The 22709-nt window shown below is 42.2% G+C and overlaps 1 protein-coding gene across 1 annotated transcript; it reads right to left on the minus strand.

Moving 5' to 3' along the window:
* Positions 1–54: 54 nt before the first annotated feature.
* tbc1d9 (TBC1 domain family, member 9 (with GRAM domain)) lies at positions 55–22187 on the minus strand. Its single transcript, XM_080880902.1, has 21 exons — positions 21419–22187; positions 14003–14113; positions 11987–12105; positions 11447–11675; positions 10916–11177; positions 10610–10817; positions 8852–9058; positions 8613–8777; positions 8366–8516; positions 6458–6672; positions 6249–6366; positions 5889–6174; positions 5606–5735; positions 5297–5395; positions 5061–5129; positions 4329–4569; positions 4095–4160; positions 3627–3713; positions 2353–2421; positions 2093–2196; positions 55–2007 (listed from the first exon to the last, which is right to left on the minus strand). The coding sequence occupies exons 1-21, from the start codon at positions 21537–21539 to the stop codon at positions 1222–1224; spliced, it is 3843 nt and encodes a 1280-aa protein (XP_080737028.1). The 5' UTR covers positions 21540–22187; the 3' UTR covers positions 55–1221.
* Positions 22188–22709: the final 522 nt, after the last annotated feature.

Consider the following 22709-nt stretch of genomic DNA (forward strand, 5'->3'; position numbering starts at 1 on the left):
TATGAGGTCAGTGAAAGAAGAAGAAAGAAGACTGGAGGCATTTTACTGTGCAGCATTGAACCATTCAAACTGTAACTTTAATAGGATGGAGTGATATACAATGCATCAGAACCCAGAGTAATAAATTAAACACTGGGCGTTTACAATTGAAAGTATTCACAAAAAAGAACTTTAATTTAAAAAAAAAAGCAACGTAAAAATGTACAGAGCATAAAGATAAAAAAGTTTTAAAAAAGCAAAAACAAAACAGCTAGCCTGAAGGCAGGGAAACATATCTTAGTGGATTTTGCTGTAAACATAAAGAGAGTGCAGGCTCTTAACGGCATTTTAGTGTACTAATCATTTTCCTTGAACACACAACTTTTTTTGATTTCCTGAACCATCGACCAACACTTTTGTCTGTAGTAACGAGGCATGACTGGATGTCTTCTTAATTAAAAAAAAGAAAGAAAAACTGTTTATGTGGATCATTTTTCTCCTTTCCCCATCATTATTTTTATTAGTTTAATTATACAGGTTGGTTCCTACTAGTTATTATAACTGGATAAAATGAACTGGGGCTTTTAAAAGGACCGTATTTTGAAAGTTAACATCACAGAAAATACAAATATGCATACGAAATTTGCCAAAGTGACACACTGTGTTAAATTTATAGAGGTGCTGAAAAGAGTTTACATGGAAACTCAGGAAAAAATCACTCTTATGAATTTTCATGGGTTTTCTTTTGTGTTTTTCACATTTTCATCCACTGAGAAACAAAGAAATGTTTTCATTAGCAGCCAATGGAATTCGTAAAGTAAGGAAGCAACAAGTTTGATCGGATATAACGTTAGGTGATCGTACGCACTGCAGACTACTGATGTCCCAGTTTGGAACTGTACTGACATTTACATCTACATAGCCTAAGAGTAATAGAGATTACAGTATTAACACCTATGCGTGATATTTTATAAAGTACAGCTACGACGTACACGTGGATTTCATCTGAGCGAACCGTAATATGCATGTTCTGTTCCTTCTCAGCTGGACAGAGTCTAGTGATTGTTGTAAAAGTCTTTAATTTATTTTAAAATACATTACTAAGAGAGGTTTTGGTCCCATTCATTCAGCTATTACTCACACACACACACACACAGACACGCTTACCTTCATTCTCCTTACAAAACACCACTGATTTATACTCTTGTTTTCCTTTTAGGACAGTTCTTTAGTGATAACTCCTCACCCAGACAGCGAGATCTCATAGTCACTTGTTGACAACAGGGGGCGCCCGACTTTCTTGGCATTCTTGGCGTTGGTTATGCGAGCGGCCACGTCCACTGGCTTCTCAAAGTACCGCACGAGAGCCTGCTCGGTGAGGACGGAAGCCAGGAACTGCTCGAACGTGATGGCCCAGTCTTTGTCGATGCTCGTGCTGTGAGGCAGGCCTCTGTCGTGAGGCCCCCCGCCGAGAGGCCGGTTGCTTCTCTCGCCGTTGGAGCCGCCGTCGCTGCGCACCAGCACTGTGTCGTCCGCGATGTCCTCGCACTGCAGCTTCTCGTCCATCTCGTGAGAGCCCGCGCTGAGCACCGAGTAAGATGACATTGAAGTGTCATCTTTGGTTTCGTCGTCTGAGATGAGCATAGCCGAGGAAGTGCCCGTGTCTTTAGGGGACGAGTCCTCAAGCTTGATGTCTTGCATAGGGGGCAGCTGCTCGCTGTCTTCATCCCCCTTTCCCTCCTCACAGGGGCTCGGCTTATTCTCAAGACCTGCAGGGACAAAAATGTCCCCCAGCTCCTGGACCTCCTGGGTGCCTTTAGGATCTAAAACGTCTCTCATGCACACGCTCGGCTCCGAGTTCCCCTCCTGGTTGTGGTCCTTTCTGAAAGAGGAGGAGAAGAGCTTTCCCACCTCTCCCATTTCCAGCAGCAGACTGGTGACCGTTGCTGTAGCGTGATAGAGCTCTTGCTCTGCCACATCTTCACTGAACATGCTGTAAAGGGTCTTGCAAAGCTCGATGAACTGGCTCTGCAGGACAGAAACATTAAAAACAGGTCACTGATGGCTGTGTCTTCACGCTGCTGAGTAATCTGTGCAGCAAATGAAGTCTCACCTGGTTCAGTTTCGGCAGGTCTTTTGTGTTTTCCCGTTTAGGTCTCATCTCCTGGTTCCACAGTTTCAGGTAATGGCGGTAATCAGGAGTGTTCAGTTTCTTCACTGCAGAAATGGACAAAGAATGTGATCGTTCACCAGCTTAAATCATACTTTTTTTAAAAGGAAAATCTAAGAGTCCTTTCAACGTGGTCATGGAAGAAAAGCATGAATAACACATTCAGACCTATATGCAGTAATACATGTGACCATGTTATTTACCTTTCTCAGTTTTGAATGTCACTCTGACAAAACCATCATCCTTCTCATTTCTGCACTTTGAGTCATGGCCTGAGAAGAAAGAGGAAGGTTGAGGTCAAACAGTTGTCTGATTACAAATTCTAATTTATTTATATTTTAAAGCATGCAGCAGCATTTGTAGTCCAGAGTTTGACTGAGCCATTGTGACTCCTTGATTCTTTTCTTTTTCAGTCAGTCTGTTGTAGATTTTCTGCTGTGCTTGGGGTCATTGTGCTGTTGCATGACTTAATTTCAGACAAGCTTTGGCTGTCACACAGACAGCCTCACATTTGGGTCTACAATACTACATACTACAAGGTGCTATGGTCCTGCTGCTGCTAAACAAACTGAGATCATCAGTTTTCCACCACCGTGCTTGGCAGTTTGTATGAAGTGTTTTTGCTCATATGATCTGATTGGCTTTTGTTAAACATGGTATCAAAGGACTTTGTTCCAGGACTCTTGCAGTTTGTTCAGATCGACCTTTGCAAACCTAAGTCATTGTATCATATTCTGTTTAGAGATAAAGAGGCTTTCCCCTGGTAACCCTTCCAGACAAGCTACACTTTTCAGCCTTTTTCTACGGCACTGCATTAACAAAACTTCTTATTTTACAGAACTGCATAGAGGCCGATGGAAACTCTTTTTCACAAGACTGCAGAAAAGTATACGCACTAGAAAGTTACCACCAAGTCATTTGACCACAGATTTGATCTGCGCCTGTTTACTTCTCTAAACTTCATAATAGCTAAGAGACTCATGCTCAACATATTCAAAAACAGCATCATGCTGTGGACCTTCACTCACTCACGCAGTTGTATAGTTCTTATTTAGCGCTTTTCTACTCTATTTGAGCTTGTTGTGCTTTCTTACTACAAGCCTCATTCACATGCATTTATACAGCAGTTTTTTCCTACGCCCAACAGCTTTTGATCTAATAGATTGTAACTGGGGCAACTTGATGGATGCTCCACCTGCTGAAACACACGTGTAAACTTTCATTTGTGTTGCTGTTCCTTCATAACGGTCAGTGTGCACAACGTGCATCCAAAGCCTTTGGTCCCAAAGAAAATACAACCACACTATAATTTGCAAATCACATGATGTGAGGATCACGTGACTAAGCATAACCACAACAGAAGTTTCACTCGTGCAAATATCATGAGAACCACGCCAAGTTATCATCATTATGTAGCATAATTCCTCACGCAAAAACAAAACAAATCTAAATCCCAACGAAAAGAACGAAACCTCACCGACGGATGTTTCCGGAGTGATGTCTTCAAAGAAGTACTGAGTGGCTTCAAATGCAGAGTCGGGTTCTTCTTGTTCATGAGTCATTTCTGTTAAAGAAGTTAGGATTTAGAATTCAACTTGATATCCTCAACATGTGGGATCGGACAATAAAAGCTTAAAACAACTGCTCCAGACTAGTTAAATGCACGAATAATGGACCTTTGGTTTCTATGACAAAATGTTATGAAAATCCAGAAATAAGGGTGCATTCAGCTAAAAGCTTTCAGGGTATAATTTATATCAACAGGGGGTTTCTTAAAGCGGGCCCTTTAAAAAAAAGCAATTTCCACAGTGAATGGAGAGAAAAAACAAAACAAAACACATAAATCAAGAAGCATAACCATTTCTCTTTCCCATTTTCTGTACAGCTAGTGTGAAATCATTTTTAGACCTTCTAAGGTCACCACAATGAATCCAAACACACTCACCAGGGACGACATGCATCTTGTAGAGCAGCTTTAGCTTCTCAGTGAGGTCCCCGTGACACAGAACACCTACAAACAACCAAAAGCTTTAGAGATCTGCCACATTACACCTCCAACTACCTCCAAATTACAAAAACAATTTGCTAGCTGAACATCATCAGTCATGTTATAAGCTGTTAACTGTATAGAGATAATATTGAGAAAAATAAGAATTGATTAAAAGCTTACTGTACCTACCCAAACCGGTGATAAACTCTCTAAAGTTGATGAGGGCATCTGCGTTTTGGTCAAGAAGACGGAAGAAGCGTACAGCCAGGGGCTCCGAATGGGCTCCATTGGCCCAAGGGAACAGCAGGTTGAAGAGACCCTTAAACTGCTCCACGTCGATGCGGTACTGCTCCAGGTACGGCAGGCTGGGGTCATGGCGCTCTGTGGGGTTGCTGCTGCCGCCCCAGTAACAGCTGGTTAGGTGCTCCGCCTAAAGAAATTATGAAGAGAGTTAAAAATGAAACGATAATTAGTTAATAAACCCCCCCCCCAAAAAACCACACATCTTATACCTTCTCATGTATTTTGAACCTGAGTTTATCGGAGACTTTAAGTGTAAATGTATCTGTCTCTAAAGCTCATTGGGTCAACTGTAGCCAGTGCTACAGGTTACAAATACAATGGACGTGACAGTCGTCAAAAAAAGCTTGAGACATTTTTCATAGTGCATGTTTGAGGTGTATTTTTTCACCACCCCCTCTAAAGATGAATGTATTTAACACAATTCAGTGGACTACATACTGAACTTGGAGAGAAACAAAGTATTGATCCTATTGCACTAGTATCAATCCAATACCAGTATTAGTATCAATGTTACTGATATTTGCAGCGATCGGCCCACCTCTACTACACAGACCTGTGGTATAAGCAAATTGTAAGCACAGCTTAAATCTATAGTCACTGGATTTGTCTTTAACTCACCTTGAAGAGCACGTAGAGCTCCTCCAACTCATCGATACTGAAGTCAGTCTCTGTTACAATGGTTCTGACCTGAAACATTATATAACCAAATTAAAAATAGAAGAGAGAAAATGAAATTCAGGGTAAATGTAGGACAGACGATCAGATCACTCTACTGGCATTCTGCCCAAAAGAAACAATTAAAAACCTCTCAACACATTTACTTAATTCCAGATTCTGTAAGATGATCTCCTCACCACATTGCGTTTAGTTGTATCCTCGATGGTTTGGATGACCCTCAGTCTCTGTTTGAAACGCATCTGTTCAATCACGTCGGCACGAATGGAGCCAAATTTCTGACAGAAAGGGAAAAAAAGTGAAATAGGTCAGCTTGGCTGTGGTAAAACGATGTTATCACAGCAAAACAAAAGCAGAATCGCAAAAAATGGATTGTATCAGGTAAAAGTCCAAACAAATCCCATAAAAGTCTAAGTTCATATCTTTGGAGTGAATTCAGATAACCAAAACCAAACTTAGAAACACGCGTCATGATCCAGGTTTATTACCTCGTAGGAGCTGCGCACGAGTTTGAAGATGTCCACCTCTGGGTGTGGTTCTCCATTGTCTGTGAGTAAAGAGTGCAAGTGAGGGATGGGAGGGAGGGTGCTGTCCTTATTGGTCACACTGTCCAGATACCTGCAATGGATAAGTTTTAAAAAGTCGGTGTCAAAAATGATAATCATGGCTGATTGACGTGTGTAAAAGATACTGAATCTAACAATTATTAATGATGAAGAAACACTAGAGAAAAATCACTGAATAAAAAGGAAGTGCTTCGTCTTTTCTTACCTCCCCAGTACGGTCATGGCCTCCCCATCGTCCTTGCAGCCCAGCAGCTGGTGGATGTTGGCGTGCAGCACGGAGAGCGCCAGCTGAAAAATGACTTTGATTCCATCATAGAAGAAACAGTCGACCACCACCACCGCGCTCTCGAACGGCATGACGGACAGGAAGAGGGTGAGGAACCAGGAGAGCGAAATAGTGGAGATGACACCAAGGTCCTGCATGCAGTCGTAGAGCTGAGGAATGTACTCACGGGCCAGCTCCTCGAACACACCCTGATCGACCAGAGCTCCTGTACAAGAAAATAATGTTAAATACACAGAAAACAAAAGTGAAATAGAGAGAACACGACATCCATATACTGACCCACAACCCTGGTATTGTAGTAGTCAGGCAGCATCCTCTCACAGAGCGCCACTAGCAGCCAAAAAGCCTCCTCTTCTTTAGCGTAAAGCAGCAACACCGACGTAACAATATTCATGGCCTGTGGAATCGAAGAAGAGAAGAAGAAATCAAGCATTGTCAAGGACTGCTGATTTTTCTGCCGCTCCAATAAAAAGCAAGCATGCGAGCACCTGACAGTATCCGATGTTGGGGTTTCTGAACGCGTAGGCAGTGAGGACCCTGCGCAGGGCAGCGATGCCCATCTCGTTCTGGAAGGCTGGGTGCTCGGGTAAAGAGCGGTGCAGGTCCCGCTCAATCTCCTCTGTTGCCAGGTTGTATTTGCCCATCGATTTCTCCACCAGGTCTTCGTAATATCCAGGGTGGGTGGTCATCTCGTTGATCGCTCCTGTGAAAGACAAATTCGAGAATTAAAGAAAAACACAGTAGGGCAGCCAATCTATGCCAAACCTAACTCTGATTCATTGATTGCACATGAAGAGGTAAGTGATCTAATATATTTACTTATAAACTTAAATAATCTAATACATCTTTTAGGCGTGTGATGACAGCTGTACTCTCTCGATCCCAGACAAATGGAATTACAACAGCTGAACAACCAAATGCATTAATAAATAATTTAAAAAATAAAACAAACAAAAATAGTAGTACAAGCATTATCATATGTATTTCAACTGATTGTGTAATCATCATAGCTCTGATCTGAAACCTGATTTGAGTAAATGAACAGCAAAAAAAAACAAAAAAAACTGTCTGTAATACAGATTATTCTTATTTGGCATGCACATACTGTAGCTCAGAGACCCATTTGTAGGTTTACAATTGGCCTCCAAGTCATCTGAATAAATTTGCAGCACAATTACACACATTAAAGTCCTCACGGACCTGTAATGTCTCTGTGCACATACTTCATTAAACACGCTTATTGGAATTTGCCCCAGAATAGAGCCTCGCCAAACTGGTTTTTAACCATTTGTTCTAAAATGAGACACACTTTGGCAACAGCTGAATGATTCAATGGAGCACGGTAAATTGTCGTCTCGGGATAGATTGCCGTGAGGAAAACTGCTTTCAGCAGCAACAAGTAGGTCATAGAGAGTAGGAGGAGGAGCTGCTGCTTACCAGGCTCCAATCAGGTGAGGATGAACGCAAGCTTGCTAACAGGAAAGTCTGGAGCAAGTGCATACCTGAACGCGTAACATGTTGTGTCAGTTAGGAGCCTTGTGTAATCTGAAGCATTGCAAAATGATGTACAAGCTTTTCCACACAAATTCAAGTGAGATCTGAGATTGATTTTCAGACCACCCCCCCCCCCCACCCAAAAAAGAAACGAAACAAAAGGGAAAAAAAAAAGGTCTCTAAACCATATTTACTCTGATAATCAGACCAAAGTTTTAATCCCAGAAAGAAAATTTGTACATTTATTTAAATGTGTGGCTGATTATTTTCTTAGAAACTATCACTGTGCACATCAAAATCAACTAGAGTAATAGACAGTGCTTAGCAAATTTATCAGAGCTAAAAACACTAACATTTTAGAAGTTTGTAAAACATAAAAAGGTTTAAAACTAAAATCTTATGTGAGGCCTCTCAGGTACAGTGTACCATTTATTTATTTGTTGCTAGATCCAGACTGACATCAGCCATTTGCCGATACATTGTATCAGTATCAATAACTGCCAATAAATGATAATTAAAACAGTGAAGAACAGACAGAAGAAACACCCTTCAACTGTTATGAGTGTTGTTGTCGCACAGTTTTACCACCAGAGGGCACTCTGCAACTTCCTCTTGGCAACTGGTGTTTGGAAAGCCACAAAAACAACAATCAGCTGATCCAAACACAGCCTAAAGGAATAATCCATTGACTTGTGACCATAAAAAACCCCACTTTTTTAAACTCCTTTGTGTTATTATCGTATGAAGCACTCACCAGTAACTACATATAATACATTTTTTATGATACAAGTTTATTTATAGGGTCTAAAAGAAAAAAAAATGTTATCGACCAATATGTCAGATTTTTAAAGTACCTAATATCGGTTGGGCTCTAATTTTGCCCACCCTGAACATTTCCTCACCGGAGAAAAGCAGCCAAAGCTCTCCCCTCATACTCTCGGGAATCCCCTTGAGAACGAGTTCCTTCGTCTTCTCTGTGCGGTACATACACACCCCCTGTCCGTACTCGGTAAAGTGGTTCTTCCATGCCTGCTCTTTCAGAAACTCCTTCGCCTGATTGGGAAAGCAACAAAAATTTACATGCAGCTAGCATCAATCCACCGTGCAGTTTAATTATAATGCAAAAAAAGAAAATGCAATTTATCTCACCAGCTTCGGATTAAACTCTTCCGGGGAATTGCGACGATACATGGTCATGAGGGCTTGTGTGGCTGTGGGCACGCTGCTGTCGTTCAGGTTAAATTTACGCTCGCCTTCTGAGCCCAGACTGTGCTGAGGGCTGCTGGACAGCAGGGATCCATGCTGGGAGTAAACCTGGAGATAAATCTTATTCAGCCTTTGAAGCTTTAACCTGGACGATGTCACAGTGACCGAATGAAACTACCTACCTCATCATCTGAGCTGTTCAGGCTGCTAGTGAGTTCTTTTTCCAGGTAAGTCTTAGAGGTGGTTTGTTGCAGGAAGTCGGATAGTCTCTGCACCAGGAAGTCTCGGTCTTTCAGGTTAGCAAACAGAAAGGTCATGCGATTCTTGGTGCTGATGGAGAGCGGGCTGGGCAGCACACTGGAGCTGTCTGCTTTTTCCACGATGGTCACCTGCAGGATGCCGGGAGTAAAATTTTAGAGCAACAAAGACCAAACAATGTGTTTAGCTGCACATATTTCTCCATGTATGCAGCTATGGAGAGTCACAGTCACACTGATGGAAAAATGTCTGGAATAGTTGGATCTTGGAGATGATTTGAATATTTGACGAGGCTGCATTGTATTTAAGTCTCCAAAATGGCATTAAATGCAGTTTAAAGTAACTTTTTTTTAAGTCAAAGTCAAAGTCAAAGTCAACTTTATTTGTCAATTCTGCCACATGTACAGGACATACAGAGAATAGAAATTTCGTTACTCTCAAACCCTAGATAAAATAGCAATGAACATTTAAATATAAGAGAATGATTAAAAAATGCAAATAAAATAATTAAAAAGTAAAAATTTAAATAAATACAATACAAATGAACAAGAAAGCTATACAATATACAATATACAGTATTCAGGTAAGGGTAAATGACATTGAGTGTAAACCAGGCAGAGTAGTGCAGAGAGAGAAGCCGCTGCGTGTGCACGCGCCGCCATGTTGAAAGGAACAGTTGAAATGCAACACTTCATGCTGAACTTTGTTTACAGATTGAGATTCAGTCATTAAATGATGTTGACTAATCAAAATCCATCAGATCCATCCAAAGATACAGTTTTCATAGTAAGCCAGATCCGAATCAAATTCCAGTTGCACAATGAGACAGATCCAGAAAAGACGTCTCATCAGCTACGGCTGTAAGAGAGCCACCGTCTGTCAGTGAAGACTGACATCAGATATAATTATAACTGATTAAACAGGGAAACATTAAAGCAGAGTATTTCTTTAAAACGTATTCATAAACTTGGGCGTCCATGCCGCCCACCCAACCACACCGTGGGGTGACGACAATAAACCATCAGCTTTTTATGGCTGATGGGGAACAAATAGGGGAGATTTCTAGGTATTTTACCTCGAGTGGGGAATGTCCCTTTGGACACCATCTGAGGTCACTGTCCCACTATTGACCATGCGAGTCATCACATGAGTCAAATTAAGAAATACATCACAGGGGGTTAAGCATGAAACCACAGTGAGACCTCGCCTTACCCCATGATGTGACCTATTGAGGAACGGCGCCGGGGCTGAGGTGCCTGGGGATTGATCTCAGGGATCCATTTAGGTGGCAGATAGCTGGCGTTACATACCTGGGACTCTCCACTCTCCTCACATCCTCTAAGCGAGGTTGTGACATTTGAAACTAGCTAGAACTTAGTGACGAAGCTATACACGAATACAGAAAATGACTCCTAAATGGTTAAAACGCCAGTCTACAGCTCTCAGTGAACGAAATGGATGACAGCGATTCAGCATGACAGCTGCATTATGTACACACTGTGTTTAAGAGCAGATGGGAAGTGACAGCCCCCCCCCACACACACACACACCAATATCAGTCAGATAAACGACTGTCAAGCCGCTTATTTGAGCTTCAAGTTGTGGGTCTGATTTTCAAGATCTGCTGTTTTTCTTGTTTTTATTTTTATTCTTTGAAGCTGTTAATAAACAGAATGACTCACCTCCCGTAGGGGGATGATGAGGCTACACAGCGACTCTTCCTTGCTGGTGAAGCAGATGTAGTTGGTGGACACAAACATCTGTCCCAGGATGTGCATCTTGTTAAAGGGAGTCCACAGGGTGCAGTCTGTGTGACCGTCCAGTTTTTCATCTTTGGGCAGACGGAAGAGTGCTCTGTAGCGCTCGCTCTTAGCTCTCGCATCCAGATCTCTGAAAGATGCAAATTTCTCACATAAGATAACAGAAACTTGTAGATATTCAGTAGTTCTAAAAGCAAAGAAGCAGTAATGCTCTGCACCAGGACCTACCTCTTGAGTGCTGAGACCTTCTTGGGTGATTTCTTCTTCAGCTTGGGCAGCGAGCGGTCCTGCTCAAAGCCTTTGTTGTCGAGCAGTTGCCGCATGGCGATGTTGGCCAGCTGCTCCGCTAACTTAAAAGTCTCGTTGATGTTGAGGAAGACGGAGAAGAGGTGCTCGTTGGTACGCGTGCTCACCTTGATCACATCAGGCAGAAGAAGGGTGGCGCTCTTCTCCAGCTGCGTGATATCTGCCCAACGCACCACCATTTTGACTGAAAGTAAGAAAAAAAAAAGCCCCCCCAAAAAACAGGACATACTTTTAATATCAGTGAACTAAAGTAGCATTAAATATATGGTTTAAGCTTTGTGAAAGGCTATAACTTCAAAGAATATAAGAAAAATATAATGGCTTAAGGCACAACAGCGTTTCACGATATAATCTTGAAAAGACTTGTTCAGATCTCTGCAGGTTGAGGTCCTTTCGATAAACAGGAAAAAAATAAGACATTACTGAAGACAGTATAATTGGGTAATGTCCAACCTTCTTTCCCCAGCAAGTACGAATAGAAGCAGAGGTGGTTGATGCTGAGGTAGAGCCATCCCTGCCGAGGCACCTTTCCCTTCCAGTAGCTGCAGGAGTAATAGTTGACCAGCTTCTCCTCTTCGGGCATCCCAAACAGTTTACGAAACTTAGCGCTAGCCTCCTTGAACTTGTCTGTGTCATCGTCTTCTTTGACATCGTGGTTCTTGTTGTACTCCGCTATGATACCCTGCAGCATGATGAAGAGAGACAGCACAACAGGCATGAGGTGAAATGCTTAGGGTGTATTACAAATACCTCAATTTAAACAAAAACCTCTGAAGGTTGTTGGGTTTTTGCAGACAACCCACACATCCACATTGCTGTTGTGGACTCATCTGCACTACTTGCTTTACAACAAGCTTTCTTAAAGTTAAAAGTGTTTAGTAAAGTGATAGGAGATGTTTTCTCATAGACTTTCTGCAATCCCAGGAGTCGCCCCCTGCTGGCCGTTAGTAGGAATGCAAGTTAACCTCACGATTGTACAGTCAGAGTCATTACCTGGACCTTTCCTTTGACAAACGTGGTAATGTCATTCTCATTCTCAAAGATGGAGAGAGTCTGCAGCAGGTTATGTTCCAGCCACTCCCAGTGCTCTGTGATCTCTTTGCGGGAGGTTCCTGTGAAAGCAATCACAGTTCATATGAAGGCGTAATGTTTCAAAAGTGATACAGAGGGTTGTTCCCCAAAGCCACACACACATGTTTTTAAAATATGTTTTTCTATTTTGTTTAAAAGCCTCCCAGTAGATATTTTACCTCTTCAGCAGAGCACTGCAGTTAATAAGACAGGTAAATAAGGACGGAGGTATCGGTGAAAGTCAAGAAAACAATTACATGCTCTTTTAAAAAAAAAAAAAAAACCCAAAACAAACAAACAAACAAAAAACAGAAAGGATATCATGGCAATTTAGTTAGAACTGAGCAGTGAGATTAAAACTGGTCTTTCTGGTCATGGGAGAAATTGATTGCAGTAATGGCTGCTACTGTGGGCCATTATCCCTGAACACTGCTGCAAAACAGCCCTTCAGTGAGTGCACATTGACTGCATTAGCCATGTCTGCCAGGCTGCTCCACTCGCCTGCCATCTCTGGGGGGAGGAATTAAGAACTGGGAGGGGAGGAGAGGGAGAGGCGAGGGGAGCCAATGGCATTTCAGAGCCAAGCAAGTCCTCTGTAGGCCTCCATTTCAGATAGAGAGCAGAAATGGTACTCTCACATTTGTATTTGGTAGATAACGACCTAATTAAATACGCTGTTACACGTGTTCAGAACAAAATCCGTTTGCCTGTTTACCAATCATGCCTCATCTTCATTAAGTGTGACATTAACTCAGCTATCAGAGCAGCCTGCTCGGCAGTTGTCTATGTGATTAATTTCTTTAAACTCCCTGAAGTTTGGAGAATTGATATCACTCTCGCTACACACAAATAAAATGTCCACAGAAAGGCTGCCAAACCAGGCAACATTTTTCCAGTCTGTGTGAACTGGTTTAGCCTCGGTTGCCTGTTCTCAGCTGACCAGACTGGTGTGGTCTTCTGCTGCTGTAGTCCACCTGCTTCAAGGTTCGAGAGATGCTCTTCTGCATATCCTAAGTAACAAGTGGTTACTTGAGTTATTGTAACCTGTCAAAATACTCCGACCAGCCTGTTGATACCAACAACCAACCTTGTTCAGAGTCACCTAAATCCCCCTTCTGCTCGATTTTGATGGTCTGTTTGAACTTCTGCAAGTCATTTTGACATAAACTCAATACATACTTAAATGGACTGAGTAGCTGATCTGTGATTGGCTGATTAGAAATTTGTGTGAATAATAATAAAAATGTTTGCTTGGAAAAGAGTAGTTACTGGATGTAACTTATTAGGTCCCTAAAGCAGGCTTTGGGGTTGCTGAAGTTGTGGCTTCACTTTTGTCTGTGGCGTTCTTTGCGACTTGCTTCCAACTTCTGCCTGTGTGTTATGATCAGCAGTTTTCCAGACCTTTAGGAAATTGTAATCAATAATGCAATTAACACAAAATTAAAATGAAATGTCTCAGAAGTCGTTCAGCTCTATTAAGAAGTGCTTATGCATTTCTTAGCCCAAAGCGGGAATATTTACATACTTGGTTTAATATTGGTGCAAAGAAGAGTTCTGCTTCTAAAAAGTGCATTGCTGCTAAATGGCATGATTTACTGCCACAGTCTGTGGTAAGTAGCAGATTGGACTACTGTGAGAACCTGATGAGAATCACAATGAAACTACATCAAGCAATTGGCTGAAAACCACAGATTCTTGCACCGTTGCCCGTAATCCTTTAAAACCACCAGCGCACAATGTAACACCTTGCATTCAGCAGCTAACATGGGTGACAGCAGCAAGGTAAACCATCAGGAGCTGCGTGAAAGCTGGTGGTAGGATTGCAGATGGGTCTGTAGTGGAGTGGCCCACATATGTGATGCTAAAATGTGTAGAATTGGTGCACAACATACATTTTCAATTGTAAGTTTGCTTTTCTTTCAGTTGTTCTGCACGTACCATGAGCAATGATCCAGTAAACTAAAGAGTCAGGAGTCTGGTAGAGGATCCTGTACGGGGCCATCCGAGCGCTCGAGTCCAGAACAACATCCAAGGTCCCAACAAGCAAACCTGCAAGAGCCCAGAATACATTTACTACAGAAAGAAGTCTGTTAGGCGGCAACACAAAAGTCCTGCTAAAAATGTGCAACCATGTGCATCTATACACAAATAACATGTATTTACATTTGTATACCATGCTGTTATGCTTAAGCAAAAGGGGAAAACCATGAGGTCTTGTGGTTTGAGTACAACAAAAACATCCTGTGGCTAAAAACATTTCTGCTCTGCATTAAACGCTTTCACTTTTTCAACCATATACCCACCCGTGATCTTTACGTGTGGTCTGACAGTTATGATTGTGCCGGGTGAGAAATGACTGCATATAATCACACGTTCTACACGAGCCATTCTGCACGAGGCATTTATGAACTAATGGCCTTAATAGTGGTTAATAAGTCAGTTAATAATTTATAAGTCAGTTGTAGCCCATTAGTGTGAACCCATCAGGTTTATCAGATTGCAGAAAACAACTGACCAGCAGGGTGTTTATTCTCCTATTAAATTTGCCTTTTGACCTCCGAGTGTTCTTTACAAAGGCAGACCCACTATATGTGCCTTTGGATCTTAAAGAAACTAGAAAAAAACACCGGTGATTTTATCAGAATTCGCTCTGTGGGGATGCCAAGGTTTGCTTGCTTTATTTTACCATAAGTGTAAAAGGTAAGATATGCTGCTCCCTTCTGCTTTGTTTCTGACTTTTCTTTTATTAAGCTGGCTTTCTGGGCTAGTTTTCTACTATTCCTAGGCTGGATTATTATAATTTCCTAGTATCAGGATGTCTGAAAAGCCTTCAGTTGTTCCAAATGGGTGCAACTCGAGTCCTAACAGGGACTGTTGTGTTCTTTTTGCTGGTTCTCTGTTGGATTCAGAAGTAAATTTAACATCCTTCTCCTCACATACAAACTCCTGATATCCCAGCAGGGCACTTCAGTTCTTGAGACTGCAGGCTTACTTCTGCTTCCTCGAGTCTCTAAAAGTAGAACAGGAGGCAGAAGCCTTCAGCCATCAGGCTCCTCTCCTGTGGAACCAGCTCCCAGTTTAGGTCCAGGACACAGACACCCTCTCTATTTTTAAGATTAAGCTTCAAAGTTTTCTTTTTCATAAGACTAATACTTCAGGCTGGATCATCTGACCCTGAATCGTCCTTCAGTTTCCCAGCTATAAGCTCAGGCTGCTGGGGGAATTCCCATGATGCACTGAGCACTTCTATTCTTTAACCTACACATGAATTTTTGCACGACGTGATTCCCCCCCCCCCAAGTTTGTTGTTTGGTGTCTCTCTGTGCCTTTCTTTTCTCTTCTGCAGTCAGCCCCTCAACCCATGTCGGAGACAGGCAGCCTCCCCGACTCTGCTTCTGCTCGAAGTCTCCTACATTAAAATGAAAATGGTAAAAATATCCCCCAGCATTGCAGAATCCTTACTCATAGGGTGTCTTTGGATTTCTATCAGTTCTAGGGTATTTGTCTTCCAACACAAAGTGTCTTGAGACTTCTATTGCTGTGATTTTTGCACTATATTAAGCATAAAAAAATTAAGTGCCATGAGAGACAGGTTATTTTTGTTCTGCTGCTCATCAGAGCACACACAGTATGAGTCACACAGACAGCAAGAGAGGGAGGAGGGAAACGAGACAAACGAAGGAAGCTGAATTTTCATGGGGGAAAAGCAGTTTGAGAGAGAACTAATAAAATAAGCACATCTGCATGGATTAGACTCACTGACCGCTCTGCTCTCTCATCTCTGTACTCATGTAAATTCTGCCTTTCTTTTTACAGTCCTACTTATCAGTTCCTCTTACCTCTCAAAAGCAGAACAGATCAAGAAGCCTCATCAAAAAGCTGGTTAACCTGACTGATATCTGCTGTGTACTTCTTTAGTTACACTTATGCCAAATGTTACAGATCATGCGTAACAGCCGTTTCCTGAGAACTCCAGCCGTAGACAAATAAACAAAAATACTGACTCATACTTGCAACATCTTGAACCTTGAGAAGCGCCTGCACAAAGCAGTAAACCACCCAGAGGTGACTGGAGTCCTATACACCACGAAACCAGTGAGATAATCCACACTTTGGTTTACCCCGCTGAGAGAAACAGCAAAACTGTTATGAGTGTGAAGACAACTTCCTCTTCGACACAAGAACGTTGACGAGGTTAAAAAATGCACACCTCAGAGAGGACTTTAATGTGTTAAATAATCAGCATTTTGTAATTTGTCTCAAAAATAGATGTGATAGGTAGAAATTCAGTGTCCAAGTATGAACTCCTGGAGTCTGAGGAGGGGAAAAAAAAGAAAAAGAAAAAAGAGACTCAGTTGTGTGTTGCATGGTATGAATAGCTTAGCCTGAGGAGGCGTCTGCTTTGAGGTTTAACGCAGGAAACTCAGGTGAGACCACTGAACTTCTATGACCACCTTGAGCTTGGTTCATATAGTTTAAAGTGAAACCCAAAGCAAACAGCAGGAAAGACAGTTGTTCAGCTATTTTTGGACCCATTTTGCCAATTTTTATACAATACTGTGCAAAAGTCTGTAGCCACACCTCATTTCTTTCAATTTTGCTACATAAGTGGGATACAGGTGCAGCAAATTAATGAAATAGGCATGGAAATACAGTATATACGACAAACAAAACTGTATAAGAATTTGTATAACTCTAATGAGATCGAAAGTCAATAATTGGTATGACCACCTTTATTCCTCAACACAGCCTGAAATCTCTTAGGCCGTCTTCAGGAACAGTTCTCCAGGCTTCTTGAAGGACATTCAAAGCTCGTCTTTGGATGTAAAGATGATCCCACACGTGGAGGTCTGGATAGGCCAGTCCATAGCTGTAGACACTCATTGTTGTACCTCTTTCCTGATTTCAGCCCAGATCTTGTGTAATGTGGCATACCTCAGTCTTCAGTCTTATGAAGATCTTCTTGACAGCCAGATTGATTGATCAGCTCTGGACTATTATTTCTTAAGCACATAACTTTCAGACACTGTTCATTTGTTGTGGATTATTTATTTATTTATTTTTATTTTTTTTTAGACCTACCACTTCTTATTCTGTTCTCCACTTTTTTCGACTTCTCAATTTAAAAGTTTAAAAAGCACACCATAGCAAGATAAGCCAGTTTTTTGATCCAGCAAAACAAATGATGTGCTTTTACAACAGTAAAGGTTGTCTGTTATGTGTAGACATAACACTGATTCATGTCTTGAGTTGGTTACTTTTTTTTGGTGCTTGAAAATTCATAAGTAGCTTAAAAAAAATCCTCTAAAAATGATCAGGTAGAAGGACCGGGCTCACAATGAGCCAGTGTCTCAATGAACAGCCTGGAGAACTGTTGCTCAAGAGTCCTTTAAAAAAAGAAGGAAAAAAAGAGAAAGTCTATCTCCTTGGAAGCAAAAAAATACAGAAATGAATATTGTGACTTTCCGCGGCGCTGTATACAGGAGATCAGTCATTTCACCGTCTTTATCGCGATAGATCTTTTATCAAGTGTACGATAAGCAACCCCAAAAACCACACCCCAGCAGCATTAACTCATCAAACCAAAGTTCATGTGACTGCTTGTTCCAAATCAAACCTCTGCCTTTACGCTGACATTTCCTTCCACAGACTGAAGCAGTGGGTGCGCAACCAGCATGAAGCTGTGTAGCATCCAGCATGTGGCTGGAAAACTCAGAGCAATCATCCCCTGAACTGAAATCATGTGATGTTTTGTGCTTCTCCGCTCAGACACAATCAGAGATCCTCATTGTTAGAGGGAAACAAACCACATTCTCTGAAACATTAACGCATTTCACTCAGCAGAAGAACAGGAAACCAAGCTGACAGCACTGGTATAAATACATTTCTCCATTGTTTACATCCTCTTTCTGCTTGGGTGAGCAGAGTCGGAGGCCCTGCTGGTGTGGGATTTTATATTAAGCAAACAAAAGGCCACAATCTTCCCCGGAATTACAATCAATACCGTTTCAGATAACAGAAAGCCAAGACAAGGCTGGATCTTTATCTTCACCACATGAAATGTTTCACTGCATCAATTTAAGATATTAGACACATTTTTCTGCTTTTCCCTCGCCACATCTCTCTGCCTGCTCACATCAAAGACTCGTCTTAAAGCACAAGATAAGGGAATCTGTCCGGCACGACACACTTGCACCAGGCAAACATTTACTTATTATCAGGTTGTGAAATAGTGTGTTGTACTTGGTGTCATTTTATGCTAAAAGCACCACTGTCTACAATTGTGTAACGAGTTTCACAATAGGCATATTCAGTGCTTTTACATCTGATAAAAACACATTTTGTTGTGCATTTTTAAATTTCCTTCCTTTCTGAATTTCATATTCTACCCTGTTACTGTAAAGGCTGATTATACAGCATGTGACCATCAACAGTTCAACACTGAAGTGAGCAGACTCCTCCCAGCCTGCATTATATGTGCAGCGCTGTTAGCTCATATGCTGCAAGTACAGCTTATACACTGTAAATCTGAGATTCCCAGCCTTTTACAGCTCATTTGGTAGCCCAGCCGACTACCTTTATATCTTAAACTGGTTCATTTTCACAGTTGTGATAAGCATGTAGAGGAAAAAGCAAATATTACAGGAAGGCCAATAAATGTGGTACTTTTTGCATTCTTACTATTCTTAACCACTACAGACCCCGTTTATGAGCACCCACACGGCTAACATCTTTCATCCTACAGGCTTTTCTTGAGTCTTCAGTGGCTCTTTGAGGGGTTACAGTGAAGAAGTGAGAGGTCTTTTATAATGCTGATAAAAAAAAATATTTAAAAAAAAGAGAAAAACTGATGTGAAAGTGGCTCTCACTGTGTCGATACATCTTCCTCTTCTTTTGGATGTATCCAGCCTTATATTATCAAAAAGGGTTAGTTATCCGTTTCTCTACATACAATGCAGAAGTTCTGCAACTGCTCGTGCAGGGTTGGTCCTCATATTTTATGATGCTGACACCCATAGACTCACATAACCCAAAGTTTTTCTGAAGCAGCTAAAGCAAGCACATATTTTCCATTTTCCACCTCCCTCCAGCTCTGAGACATGGGAGCTGCAGCTCGGTCAAGATGAATATGCTGATCTGTAAAAGGCTCGAGTCCGGTGCTGCTGATGGCTTCTCCTACCCCTGAAAGGACTGAGGGCAGTGCCAGTGTCACTGGGTGCTGCGTGCCAACTGGCACACAATGCAAGTCAGCAAGCTCAGCTTTTACATAAAAATGACATCATCTTCCAGCACCACTTAGCACACTCTGCATTGCCACAGCAAGGACACACTAGAGACCGAGAAGAGAAGGCAGCGGGTCTAATTATCAATATGATAGCAGGTCATATTACCAATATTAGTGTCTAAATTTGTAATATTCGTCTTTTTCTGGAATTGAGAAGAACCCTAATGTTTACCGGCCTCCTTTATGGGAATAAGGCTGGGGAAATGGTGACGAGATGACACAAATATGCCTGCGATCAGATATTATACTATTATACTTATAATACTTGCATCTCTTTATTTGCATTTAATTTAATAGACTGTGTTAAAAAATGAATTAAAGTCCGTTTATTCTGCCTAAAACTGGTTTCTGTATTACATATTCAGGAAATTCACTGTAACATTGATCCACCAGATAATTACAGCAAATCTATGCAACACAAAATCTTGCTGTGTTGTGAAAATCTCTAAAGATTTTTAAACGGAGCCACTATTAAGACGTGTACGGTGGGATTTGTCATTTTAAATTCACAAGACGATCATTTGTCCAAGGACGACAATTATACTATACGTTCATGCGGCTCTAATGACTTCAGATGCACTCAGCCAACGCAGGAAAAGGAGAAAAGCCAGCCAATTAAGTTTTAGTTTCACCTTGGACCGTAACACAATTACATTTTTACTACTTTTGTGGGAGCGTCATCAGCAGGACTGATTATCTGTGCAGCCTCTGCGTTACACAGCCCCTCAGTGTTTGAAGCAAATAAATTTCAGCGTACTACACTCCGAGGTGAAACTAAAACTTGATTAGCCGAGCACAGTGTTTATCTGACATCACTGAAGGCACGTATGAATTCAACTCCTGTGTCGCTCATTACAGCTAAACTGCTCGTGCAGGACAGTTATCGTGTTAATTGTGTTCAAAGGCTGAAGGTGTGAATGTGAAAATCTGTGGTTGTCTGTCAATCTGCGTCAGACATCCGCGTTGTACATCCTGGATCGACCGAACCAGGATGTACCTCACTGCCTTTTACTGTATAACAGTTGAAACCGGCCCCCACCTCACCTACTCCTCAGTCACAGTGGTCCTCAGAGATTTCAGTCTTGTCACAGTTCAAGGTGTTAGAGCTCAGTGGGCGGTGACACTGACTGACAGAGAGTGAGAACTGATGAACACCGATTACTGACAAAAGCATCACTTTCTCTTCAGCTCTGGATCACAAGGAGTCTGAGCAGCTGTTTAAGATGCTCCTATATGAAACACATCCCCTGAACTAATTTGAATGCTGCTATTTCATCACAGAATCACCACACACAGTACAATATCCCTCATGTACGAAAACTATGTAAAACAGTCTTCTTTAAGTTCTAAACTGTTAAATAAAAAACATATCCTGCCATCACCATAACCTGTCGCTCTCCTGTGCCTCCTGCTTGACCCATTTTGGATGGAACAAGCTAGGAGGGGGGAGGAGGAGGAAGAGTGAGAGAATGAAGCAGGGGGAATGATTCAGCATGAGCAAGCAAACAGACTCAAACAGATTCACTGTTGTTGAGGCTTCACAGCCATTAGCAGCTGCACAGCTGAAACCACAGTTGCAATAGTTGTTGTTGTTGTGATGGATGGAATCTAATTTCCACTGCAGGCAGGAACACCCTGAGACATTTTAAACCATATTATGGACCTCCAATATGGGTGGGTCGGTGGGTGGAAGTTGTGTAAGCAGACAGTAGATCCCACACACTGAAGGATCTGCTCTTTGCCCCCCCCCCCTCCCTCTGTGTGATGTCAGCGCCCTAGGTCGCAGTTTGTCACCGGCATGAAGGAGGTCTGTGAGAGCAGCAGGCTCAGCTTTTCTCCCAGGAAGACGCGACCAGGTGAAAGGCCGTCTGGCAGCTGCTTGGTCACGTGCTCTTCCATTTTATTTATTTATTTTTTGCCGTCCAGCATCGACTTGCGGTTAAGCCTGACACACTGTCACCGTGCAGCTGACCATCACCTGACCTTTTTCTCTTCCCAAATTTACACGAAATACTGGATTTTTCCCCCTTACGGAGTCATGACAACAGCTTACAAAACATGGTACTCACCCGCCAGTCCTCCGCCTCCATCCCCGTGGCCCTTCCGTTTCTGGAGGATGAAATACGGGTTCGCTCTCTCGGTGATCCATAACGCGCCAGCAAGTAACACATCTTCGGGAGTGACCCACATGCTGCTGTGTTTATTATTTTTATTATTATTATTATTTATTTTATGGGGACATCGAACCCCCGGGACTGCTGACGGTGACCGTCAAACTGGTCTTACCGGGACGTGTGATTGTGTTTAGATTGTGTTGTTATTTTTAGATCACTAAAGGATCGATGAAGGCCTGATTGTCTCTCGAGCAGCTGCAGGATCTAGTATTGGATATCCAAGCAAAAAGAAGCGCAAGCAAGCGTGTTATAATTAAACCTGGCAGGCACGGATCGGTCGGGTTCGGCCGATCCGGACTTCACATTTCGTGCACGCAAACCTTCTCCTGCAGCAGCAGCCTCCTGAGCCCACGGAGGTCTTTTAAACAAACAGATGTCTTTGAGGAATCGTGTGCAGCTTCGGCTCTGTTTGTGGGCGCACACAGGCGCAGTGCTGATCAGTCTTTGTTGACCATGCTCCGCGGCAGGTGCGATTCAGTCGTGCAGTGCTTGCTTGCAGAGAAACGCACGACACAGTCACCACGGAACGGTCTATATGGTCCTTTCGGCCGCGAAGTCCACGTCCGCGTGCTGAGGTCAGGCGACACTTGGACAAATGAAACGACAATAACGCCGCGGTCCTCCTCTCCGTGTCAGCTGAAGCTGCTGCCGCACGCAAAATAAAGCACGTCACGGAGCGCGCGACGTCAGCGGGAGGAGGTGGAGACGCACACGGAAATACCGAGAGAGCGTGTTATTGTTTCTACAAACTCACATTGTTTATTGTAGTTTTACTTTAATGTAACCTGAAGAAAACCCGAACAAAAAATAAAACAAAAAATAGAGTTTTGTTATTTGATAAATGGTTAAATATCCAAATCAACACAAGCAGAAGGAACAATCCAGCTATTCAGAGAGAACCTGCATGACAACATTAGACCTTATCCCCGTCCCCATGTATTTATTTATCAGACATGTGCATCTGGTTCATGGAGTTGACAATTTGCCAGTCGAACACAGCACAACAAATCCGGCTTTGTGGTATAAAAATCCATTTTAATAGAGCATAAATCAGTTCAGACACCACGCTGGGTTTACATAAGTTTCTGAGAACAAACCCGGTCTGCGTGCAAGTTTGAGCTCATTTTCTGACAGTCTCTCTAAGATGTGGTTTACCCGCTTGAACTGAGCAAACTTATTTTTTCCT

Source organism: Rhamphochromis sp. 'chilingali' (assembly GCF_963969265.1).
Source record: "Rhamphochromis sp. 'chilingali' genome assembly, chromosome: 4".
Classification (NCBI taxonomy): domain Eukaryota; kingdom Metazoa; phylum Chordata; class Actinopteri; order Cichliformes; family Cichlidae; genus Rhamphochromis; species Rhamphochromis sp. 'chilingali'.

What these genes read in the sequence shown, in the direction of transcription:
- tbc1d9 (XM_080880902.1), bottom strand. Translation starts at nt 21,539, where the DNA reads ATGTGGGTCACTCCCGAAGATGTGTTACTTGCTGGCGCGTTATGGATC. An exon ending in TTGTCAAAGGAAAGGTCCAG is followed by an intron (nt 11,676 to 11,986) that starts GTAATGACTCTG and finishes ATCATGCTGCAG; the next exon opens with GGTATCATAGCGGAGTACAA. An exon ending in ATACAACTAAACGCAATGTG is followed by an intron (nt 5,130 to 5,296) that starts GTGAGGAGATCA and finishes ATAATGTTTCAG; the next exon opens with GTCAGAACCATTGTAACAGA.